The sequence below is a fragment of the Nematolebias whitei genome, chromosome 8, assembly GCF_014905685.2.
Source record: "Nematolebias whitei isolate Nwh7 chromosome 8, NemWhi1, whole genome shotgun sequence".
Taxonomy (NCBI): Eukaryota; Metazoa; Chordata; class Actinopteri; order Cyprinodontiformes; family Rivulidae; genus Nematolebias; species Nematolebias whitei.
This window is the reverse complement of record NC_056505.1, coordinates 2,688,341-2,699,285: the sequence shown is the minus strand read 5'-3', so window position 1 is coordinate 2,699,285 and position 10,945 is coordinate 2,688,341. Positions and strand designations below refer to the sequence as shown.

The following is a 10,945-nucleotide window of genomic DNA, read 5'->3' as shown; positions in this document are numbered from 1 at the left end:
TAAACAAACACTTTGGCTGCTTCTGTTTGTAAACAAACACTTCGGCTGTTTCTGTTTGTAAACAAACACTTCGGCTGTCCTCAAGGCCTGAATCTAAGAGAAAAAGCAGCCGAAGTCTAAAGAAAAACTCAGTAAGACCAGAGGGTCTGAAGAACTGAGGACCGGATCAGAGGTTCTGTAGAACTCTGATGACAAACAGGAAAGGTTCTACTGACCAGGTTCTGCTGGACGAGTCGGGCTCTGCTCTCAGATCTGTGCAGCTTTGTTCTGAGCTTCTGCATGTCATCCTGGGTCAGCGGGTCCTGGGTCAGCAGGTCCTGCAGCCTGGACTTGTGGTTCTGCTGCAGTGCTCGGTTGCTGGTTCTGGTCCTGTAGAGCAGCAGGTCTTCAGAACTGATGTGACCGAGGACAAACTCAGCAGTAAAACCGTCCGGAGGCAGAACGGGTCAGAAACGGGTCCATTAAAGCACCGACACCCGGAGTTAACCGTTTTCTGAATCAGTCGGTGAACCACGGCTCTGGTAGTTTAACGGTAACCTCTTCAGTCCTGGGTTTGCTCGGTTCTGGTACCTGATGGGTTTGCTCGGTTCTGGTACCTGTTTCTGTCCTCCAGCTCCTCTGGGTCCCCCTGGAGGTCTGATAAGGCAGCTGTAAACTGGTCCAGCTGGGTCCTGGTCTGGTCAAACTGGGCCTGAGGTCTCTGCAGCCTCACTTGCCATGTCAGCTTTGCCCTCAGGTGCAGAAGCTCCGCCTCCAGCTCCACCTGTCTGTCTCTCAGAGACTGAGCCTCCAACCACAGCTCAGACAGCTCCACCTGCTGGAGACATGAGGGAACAGCCACGATGCGTTCAATGCCGTCATGTTCATGGTGCGTTTAGTGCTCTGAGCTGCGTCAGGTTGGTCGAGGTCTGGAGGACATGTAGTCTGACCTGTGTGTGAGTCGGTGCCGTGTCCTCCAGCGTCCTGCAGTGTCTCTGGGCGTCCTCCAGGAGACGCTGCAGTCTACGGTTCTCAGCCTGTAAGAAGTCGACCTGCTGCTGGGAGCGAAGAGCCTAAAACAGGAAGTGTCAGGTCGTATTTCACTTGAACGCCTCATCAGTTCACCCTCACATGCAGATTTTGGTTGGTCTTAAAATGGACTTGTGATTTTTAAAAGAAGATTTTTTTTGTCTTGTTGGGTTTGTGTGGAGAAGTTCTGGTCAGTCAGTATCTTACCTGCAGCAGACAGCAGTCACAGTGACTGACCTGGACCCAGACACCCATTAGAATAAGCTGAACTATCTCTTTAATTATTACCAGCAGATGATCAAACATCTGAGATGTTCCTGGATACCACTGATGGCTCAGACTAACTCCTGGGTGTCTCAGACTCAAATTAGGTTTTCTGCACCTGTGCACAGTCTGATCCCAGTGGAGTACCATTCGTTCAACCTTTATTTCTACAGGTTAGTCCCATTGAGCCTCAGGGACTCATTTACCAGAGAGACCTGGTTTAAACAGAGAACGATGACAACAGTGGACAATCTTAAAAGAAAGAAGATAAATTGAGAAGAACGAGTGAAAGAAAATGGGACTAACAAAAAGAAGTAAAAAAACAGCTAGATTATAAAGCGATGTAGAAAATTAAAACAGGAACATGTCTGTGTTGGTTCTTCCAGGAACTTATCAGATGTTTGAAGCCACTTAGAGAGGTCAAAGGTCGAGATCTTTTTGCAAGAAGGTCCTTTAGTCTAGTTCAGTCCTCACTGAGGGAACACTGCAGGTAATGATGTCCTGAGAGCGCACGCTGTAGCTGCACTCACACAGAGACATGTAGGAGGAGATGTATGAAGGCAGCAGACCAGGAAGTGATTTAAAGATGAAGATGTACCAGTGATTCTTCTAGTTGTTTGTTTGCCACAGTGTGACAAACAAACAACTAGAATCAACAAAATGTTTGTTGAGACAGTTCAGGATCTCGTGCTGATTTGACACAGGAACAGAGTTAATGAGAAGTTGTGATGGGAGGTCAGATGATTGGGGGGTGCCTGAGAGAGATTTGATGGTTTTCCAGAATCTGTTGGGGTCATTTAGATTTTTGGAGGTCTGAGATAAGAAATAGTTGCGTTTTGCTGCTTTGACAGCAGTTGTGCATTTATTCTGTTGTTGGAATAACAAGAAGTCGGTGTCTGAACCAGATTTTCTGGCTGCAGCCCAAAGCTGATCTTTCTGTGCAGGAGGTCAGCTAGACCAGGAGTAAACCAGGGGCTGTCTCGTCCTTTTATTCTGAACTGGTGGAAAGGGGCATGTTTATTTACAAAGTAGCTGAAACTGTTCTGAAACAGCCATCAGGTACTAATGATCCATTGTTAGGCTGATGGTCCTTCTTGAGCATGTGAGCAGCTGGTTTTGGTTGTCAGCAGCAAACTGGTTGATCCACTCTGAGAAGGTGCTATTTAAGAGACTGAGCTGAATACAGCACCTCAGACTGAGGAAGTCCTCAGGATGAGAGACGAAACGTTTCTACATTTATTTTGCTTTGTTTTTTTGTTTTTGTTTTCTTGTTTTTTGAATGTCCAGAGGACCAGATTGAACTTTTCTGGATGTTCTGAAAGTAATTCCAAGCGATGTTCACGTCATCAGTTAATCGAATATGATGCCAGTAAAGATGGGACAAGTCCCAAAGGAAGGCCTGTTCACTAAAACGTTTCAAATCCCATTTCTGAATTAATCTGGGATTAGAGCGACGCAGTTTAGTATCTCTGATAATTCCAATAACGCAATGATCGCTATAGCAGACCTGCAGTCTGAGTCCTCTCAGGTACTCCTGAAGTCCACGGATCACTTCCTGTAGGTCCCTCTGAAGAGCCTCATTGGCCAGGATCTGACCTGCGGGACAAACACCTGATGAGTCTAACAGCCAATCAGAGAGACCGCAGTCACAGAGGTGCTCTCTGATTGGTCAGGTTTCTCCTCACCGTCCGTCAACTGCTGCTCCAGCTCTCTGATCTCCTGCGTCTCCATGGCAATGCGTGACAGCAGGTCATCGAGGCGACCCTCCATCATGCTCAGCAGCTGGTTGGCTGCGTGGTCCCACGGGCCTGAGAGGCAGCCAATCAGAACACAGCTTTCATTCTGTCAGCACTGAAGACTTCCTTTTTAAAGGTGCTGTTCCATCTGATGATGTCATCTCAGACTCATGACGTCATCACCATGTGGTTAAAGCAGCTGATGGTGTGTGCATGAATTAGAGGCAATATCTAACATCAACAAAACCACCAGCTGAAAAATGTTGTTCGAAGCTAAAATGGTCAAAAATGCAGCAAAAAGATGTCAAAACAAAAACCGGAGCTTAAAGCTCGTTGTATAAAACCGGAAGCTCACAACTAAAATTAACTGAACTGTAGCTAAAAGCTAAAATGAGCATGACTTTAACAGAACCGTCCAGGGACAACAGCCTGGCTGTGAAAGACTTTAGCAACACTGAAAGTTTTTATCAAGATGTTTTTAAAAGAAGTAACTTTTTACGATGCTGAGGGTGAGGGGGGTCTGTGCTGGAGATCTGGACTCACTGAGACCTCCACAGGAGCCCCAACAGGACTGGACTGCAGCTCAGAGTCAGACTGACACATTAATGATGGATTTCAAAACAGGACCGAGTCCAGGACGAGACTCGGGTCCTGAACCTTCATCTTGGTCCATCTTCAAGCCTGGACCGGGACGAGCTGACCCGGACCCGGACCTGTCTGGTGTAAACAGGAAGTCCTGTCTTTTCTGTGGCGTCCAGCTGGGAGCTGCAGTGCATCATGGGAAGCTGCTCTCAGCGGGATGGGCGTTGTTGTTTGGTTATTTTGTACTCACAGCTACGGTGCAGCTCAGTCCTCCTCCTCTTCAGGAGAGTTCAGGAAGCTGATGGGTAAAATTCTCCTCCTCCTCCATCTTCATCACCTCCGTTACAAACTTCTCTCCGTCTCGCTGCTGTTCTTTGAATCGACACAGGAAATCTTTCTCTCAGCCAATCAGATGGCCGGCTTCTTGATGACGACACAGCGCTGACCAATGGAAGCAGAGTACTGCCTAGCGTCACAGACAGGGGGCGGAGTCAGAGCTTCTTAAAGAGACAAAGTATTTTCTGCTCTAACCAGATTAAAACCAAATTGAAAACTAAACTTAAAATCTAAATAGGAAAGAAAATTTGAGACTACGTTTACATTTGTGTCAGAGTGCCTTGTTTTTAACCTCCGATGTTTATTTTATTTATGATATTTCTGGACTACAGGGACTCTGATAATTTTTTATACAACTTCTGTTCCAGGGGGATCCCCTCCAGATCCGACATGGGATCTCCTCCAAGCTGCTCAAGTCCAGACAACTTCCAGTTCAGATATTTCATGAGTCTGACCAGAACCATCCTGCGGATCAGAACCTCACACCGACTCAGAGGAGAGTTCATCATCACCCGCTGCCTCGCACATCAAGTTTAAAAACTAAAATGTCAGATGAGCAGTTTCAGCTCTGTGGTTTTCAACAGAAACTCTGTGCATGTCTTCTGTTTGGTCTTCAAAATGTGGAACGTTTGTTGTGAATGTTTCGCTCAGGCCTCCCAGCAGTGATGAAGACAAGGGTTGGAGCGCTGTGTCCTGCTCGGCCTTCTCCGAACCCTTTCAGCAACTCGTATGGCTCCATTATCGCTCACGAACAAAACATTTATGAAAAGTTGTGTTAAACAACAACCCCAGCCCAGTTTCTGTTGGTTTATTGGATTTTTATTGTCAAATATCGTTCATTTACATTTAAACTAATAAAACAGACTGATCTTCCATCATTCAGGTGCAGCCAAACAGCTGCAGGTCCAGAGCAAAGTTTGTCAGCTGGGAGATGTAGTCCTGACACTCCGGAGAACTACACTCGGTCTGCAGGAGCTCCACCAGAGTCTCGGAGTCCAGAGGAACACGATACCTGCAGACAGCAAACGCAGCACGGCAGGTGAGCGTCAGAACAAACCGCACGAAGAAGAACAGGTGATGAGAGAAGCACTGACTTCAGGAGGTTGTTGTGGTTGACCTCTGACCCCCGGGAACCCATCACCAGGTACTGTTTGTTGTTCTGGAGGTCCACCCCGCTGCAGGTGGCCTTCTTTACCAGGTCCACCTCAGTGCCTGAACTCACTGCTTCAAACTCTGCAGAAACAACGAGAAGTGATAAATCCACCATCAGAGATCGTTACGGTCTGAAGAAGAAAAACAACAAAACACTTTACAGTCTGAATGTTAGGAAGGATAAATAAAACGATGATCACGTCAGCACAAAAAAAAACAGCACAAACTCAACATGACTAATCTCAAAATATTAAAATTATAAAAACCGTTTGTGATAGGTTCCTACAAATAAAACTTTTATATATTTAATAACAAAAAAGTGTTTAATTAAAATTTACAAGAAGTTACATTTCAATTTTTTTGTTTTGTTTCTTTTTTTTTCCAAGTAGGCAGCACGGTGGTGCAGTTGGTAGAGCTGCTGCTTCTCAGCGAGCAGATTATTCTGGTTCAAATCCCGATCCAGGGTCTTACTGGGTGGAGTTTGCATGTTCTCTCCGTGCTGCGTGGGTTTTCTCCAGGTACTCCGGTTTCCTCCCACAGACCAAAAACATGCATGTTAGGCTGATTGGTAACTCTAAATTGTCCCTAGGTGTCTCTGTGATGGACTGGAGACCTGTCCAGGGTGTTCCCCACCTCTCGCACAGTGACTGCTGGATATGGACACCAGTGATCCCTGTGACCCAAAATGTAAGAAACGATATATATATATATATATATATATAATTATTATGAAATTAATATTATTATATATAAACTTCTCCTCTTCCACTATAACCCTCAGCACTGGCTCTCCTCAGGGATGTGTGTTGAGCCCCCTCCTGTTCACTCTGCTCGCGTATGATTGTGCAGCTACCCATCCAGGCTGTCACATTGTAAAGGTTACAGATGATACAGCAGTGGTGGGATGCATCACAAACAATGATGAGTCCAGCTACAGGCAAGAGGTGGAACACCTGGAGAGCTGGTGCAGAGAGAATAACCTTCACATCAATGTGAAGAAGATGAAGGAGATGGTTGTGGACTTCAGAAGGAACAAACACACCTACACCCCCCTGAACATAAGAGGATCTGTGGTGGAAGTGGTCTCCAGCTACAAGTACTTGGGTGTGCACCTGAACAACAATCTCAGCTGGAGCAACAACACCACCAGCCTGATGAAGAAAGCTCATCAGAGACTCTACTTCCTCAGACGGCTGAGGCGAGCTGGTCTGGAAGCTCAGTCCTCACCTCCTTCTACAGGTGTGCAGTGGAGAGCATCCTGTGCTCCAGCATCAATGTGTGGCATGGAGGCTGCACAGCTGCAGAAAGAAAAGCTCTGCAGAGAGTGGTGAAGGCTGCACAGAAGATGTTGGAGTCAGTCTCCCCACCATCACAGACATCTACACCTCCAGATGCAGGAAGAGGACCACCTGCATCATGAAGGACCACACTCACCCAGCACACACTTTTTGACCCACTCCCCTCAGGAAGGAGGTTGAGGAGCATTAAGTGTAGAATCACTAGACTGAGGAACAGCTTCTACCCTGAGGCTGTTAGACTCATGAATCTCTAACCAGGATAATCACTGTGAAAAATCATATCATGTTGCTGCTGATCTGTTTCAATGTTGCTGCTGATCTGTTTTATGTTGCTGCTGATTCGTTTCATGTTGCTGCTGATCTGTTTCATGTTGCTGCTGATCTGTTTCATGTTGCTGCTGATCTGTTTCATGTTGCTGCTGATCCGTTTCATGTTGCTGCTGATCCGTTTCATGTTGCTGCTGATCTGTTTTATGTTGCTGCTGATTCGTTTCATGTTGCTGCTGATCTGTTTCATGTTGCTACTGATCTGTTTCATGTTGCTGCTGATTCGTTTCATGTTGCTGCTGATCTGTTTCATGTTGATGTGTTCATGCTTGCTCATCTGCTGCTGTTCGACATAATGTTTTATGTGCTTAGTTGATGTTCTATGTCATATAGGCTTCGCCCTTTAAGGCTGTCGCTGATGGGTTTATCCCGTTATGCGTTGCATAAGCACTGAAAAAATTAGTCCACGCCCACCTGCTGTGTGGGCCCCACCCGGTCCGTATAAATTACGTTAAGAGCGGGAAATCGGCTCCCATTTTTTCTTCAGCGAGCTAAAATAGCACTGTCAGAAGAACAAGAAGGAAAATTGTGTAGATGACCAACCTTTGTTAAGAATGCTTGGCCCGGCAGTCGACCTCCGGTCGTCCAGTGAGTTCTCCTCCCCGAGGAGAAGCTGACGAGCAGTCTTATTCCAAGGTAAGCGCCGAGGAATATTTTCCAGTGACAGGTCACTACACGCTGGACAACGCCATCTTGTATTTTTCCTCGTATCGCCGACCCTCGGAGCGAATCGGATGGTTCCTCCAGGGACAGGCGTGCTCAGCTGCAGCCCCCGCTGCTCATTCCCTCCTGGGGAGCGTAGTGTCGGTGGAGGGGGGCTGAGTGAATGCTCACCCCATCCCACCTCGTTTTTCGCATCGGCGATCACACCGCTCCCGGCCGACGGCGTCCCCCAGGGTTTGCCCGGCGTAACCCAGGAGGAGGCTGACATGAAAGGACCCCTTTTTACGTCCTACGCCTTTTCCCGCCAGTTCGGATGATCCGGCGGGAAGGTTGTTTACTGACTCCATTCCGGCTCACCGTCTTGATCCATATGGCCTCGTGTTCCCAACAGGACGTCCTACGGCGAGGCCACAGACGGGTTTTTTCCTGGTAGATTGGGGGAGCCGGTCTCCACAGTCCGCACCCATCTCCAGAGCAGGGTTCACTGAGCGGAAAGTCCCTCCGTGCCCTCTGGAGCCGAGCCTGATGGAGGCTCCATGGGAGTAAGATGTTCGAGGTGGACCAGCGTCCCGTGCCTCCCATTAGCATAACCGAGACGGTGACATCGCTCTCCAACTGAGCTCACCAGCATGTGTTCCACGGCCGCAGCGAACAACACGTTACGCTGTTGGCGTACACGTTCAGAGGCGAGAAGAGACGGTGGCCCTCTGTCCTTCGGCTCACTCCGCTCTCGTAGCAGCTGCTTGCTAACGACGCTGCCGGCCCCTGCAGTACGCTCAGCCTACAGGGCAGCTGACGTCATCATCAACCGGTGCGCCTCTTTGCGGTCTGCCGCCCCACATCGCAGCCGGAGAACGAGGTCCAGAGGTTTTTTTCCTGGCTCGCCACTCCACCTTCCTCTCAGGAGAGACGCAGGAGTTTTGCTGGTGATCCTCCTTTCATCAGCGAGAGATCATTTCAAGCTGCTCCACGGCTGCTCTACGCCTCCCCAGCTCTGCTACGCCAGCCCCTCCCGTCAGACGTCCCCGGCATCCGGAATTTCATTTTTTTTCCCGGACTTCGCCAACAGGGGGCCCTCCAGGACAACAAACAGAGCTCAACGAAGGTAAACAGGTGTCGTTTTTTTGCTGGAGGTGTGTTGATGACACTGTGAATAACATCATTTTATGATGAAGTGTCCTTTAGCCAGACTGTCAGCATGGTTATCTGACAAGCGGCCCCATCACCCACACTCATCACGAATGAGCCTTTTTAAGGTTGTTTTTCATTCACTGTCAGCGGTGCCGATGCGCGCCCCCGCGGCATGAAGGCGCGCACGCAGCTCTCAACAACCGCCGTTCACGTCAACGTTCACGTGAGATCACGGTACGAGCTCAGCAACGTATTTCGCTACCGGCAGAAACGACACAAGTTTTGTCATTGCAGTGATGTCAAACGCGCGCTCCCGCGGCGTTAGCAGTTTCACAAGCCTCACAGCGGCTCTGCCCCTTTTATCCTCGAAGAAGGTTTTCTGAATTAATACTGCAGCTCGTGGAATCATTCTGAAGTTCACATGACTTGCAGCCAAGAATGAACGTGTTTTATGCAGACCGAGTCAGTGGTAGTCTCGTTTCACCGATGCCACGCACGGCTTCCTGACCGCTCCAGTGCCAACGCGCGCTCCCGCGGCGTCAGCAGCTCCCCAAGCCTCACAGCGGCTTAGCTCATACATCCTCAAAGAAGGGGTTTTTGTCTGAATTAATATTGCAGCTCGTGGAATCATTCAAAGCTCACGTGATTCGCAGCAAACAATGAACGTGTTTCTGCAGACCGAGCCAGTGGTAACCCAGTGCCAACGCGCGCCCCGCAGCAATCCTGGTGTAAGCGTCGCATGAGGACGCACACACACAACCCTTCAGGGTGCGTCAGCTCATATGTGAACCCGCTCTCGAGCGTTACACGGTGCAGCTGCACACAGCATAAACAAAGCTGTTTTTTCCCGCAGCAACACACAATGTCTTGCGCTCTCACTCAGCGCGCTCCAGTTCACATCAGCATGTATGTGAGTTTCACTGCATAAATGCGTACTCGCTTTATAACTTATAAACGGGTGGCAATGAACGCGCGTTTCCAGAGGGATGGGCGAACCGTTTTCATCCGGGACTCACGCTGCAGTTCAGCTAAAACCCCGATGTGGGGGAACCCTGTGACGTGTTTTTCTGTCATTTATGAACAGATCTCGTCCCCTCTAGCAGAAGCTCTGGAAATTCTGTTTTAAATGTAATTTCTAGAGCCTCAGATGGAGAGGAAACACCAGTTCTCTCTTATCACTTCCTGGTCCAAACGAACTGGAAAGATGAGATTTATTTTAGATTGCTAATTTTCTGAGCTGTGAGAAACAACACTCCATTTTAATTCTGCATTATCTGGACACCTGTGGCTGCTGAGCAGCTTGTTCAGACAGGTGGCAGCAGTGCAATTCACGTGAATGGTTGAGTGATATCAGCTGTTTTCCGTCAGCAGACCTACGTCACACACATTTAACAAGCTGTGGGGGCGCTGTGCTCCACACAGCAGCTGTTTTAAATGTTTTTTGGAGTGTCACACGGGATCCTTGAATGTGACTCAATACTGACCTTGAGCTGCAGAATCATCAGGGGTTTTGATTCTCAGACAACAAGTGTCTGTCGCATACATACTAGCAGGAAATGTATGCATTTTTTCAACCCATGTGCCACATTGTGAGACAGATGCTGTGTGGGGCACACCCAATCCGCTCTCCATTTGGAGTGGGTACATCGCATGTATCCCACCCAGAGCTAAGGCTCAGACACGGTAGAATCCTGCCAGCGTCTGCTGATGTGTGGCAACACGAGAGAACGCTCAATGTCAATTATATTATCGCAGAACCATAGGACGATCCACCGCTGGGTGGACATGCCTACTCACAGCCTGTGGTCGTAATGCCTTTCACCTTCTTCTCTCCCTCCGGTATCACGGTTTTCTGAACCAAGTTCAGGAGGAAGGACTGGCAGCCCCTCTGTTCCAAGTGCATGAACGCATCATGGTTCCCAGGCCTTACGACATTTGTTATCAGGGCACGCGTGGAACCTGCCGTTGGAGGGAGGACGCTTCCCCCCAGGCGGTGAGAAACGATCAGGAATTAATCAGAATAGGCCAGCACCTATGTTTTGGACGCTGTGCGGTTCTTTTGAGAGGATGGATCTCTCAAGATGTAGTGCGTACGATTCAGGAGTCACGTGCTGCACCCACCACAGCGCTGTTCACACCAAGTGGTCAGTTTGGTCAACGCTGCTGTACAGAAAGGCGTAGAGGCCACCTCATGTCCATTGGACGACATGCTGTCTTTCTGCAGCAGCCGAGGGACAAAAATCTGGTGTCCAGCACGACTATTGTATGCTGCCACCGTGTTTTCTTCTTGTCTCAAAGTTGTCGTAGACAGAACAACTTTTAATCATCCTCTGATGGAGCATTTTGTCTCAGATTGATATAGCGGCTGTGGGCCTGTTGTGACACGGGAAACGCTCAGTGTCAATTACGCGCTTCTCTGAGCCCATGAGACGAACCACCACTGGGGGG

General features: G+C 48.7%; 1 protein-coding gene and 1 long non-coding RNA gene across 2 annotated transcripts in view; both read right to left on the bottom strand.

The window, feature by feature from the left end:
- Nucleotides 1-1,036: 1,036 nt before the first annotated feature.
- On the bottom strand, nucleotides 1,037-3,060 carry LOC119413109. Its single transcript, XR_005186950.1, has 3 exons — nucleotides 2,958-3,060; nucleotides 2,780-2,868; nucleotides 1,037-1,052 (listed from the first exon to the last, which is right to left on the bottom strand). It is a non-coding gene; the product is annotated as an uncharacterized LOC119413109 (long non-coding RNA).
- Nucleotides 3,061-4,734: 1,674 nt separating this feature from the next.
- LOC119412980 (complement C5-like) overlaps nucleotides 4,735-10,945 on the bottom strand; it is a gene marked incomplete in the record, with an annotated part of 48,175 nt that continues 41,964 nt past the window's right edge. Inside the window, 3 exon segments of the mRNA XM_037679991.1 lie at nucleotides 4,735-4,847; nucleotides 4,850-4,938; nucleotides 5,021-5,159. Of these exon segments, the coding sequence (XP_037535919.1) occupies nucleotides 4,735-4,847; nucleotides 4,850-4,938; nucleotides 5,021-5,159 (341 nt within the window).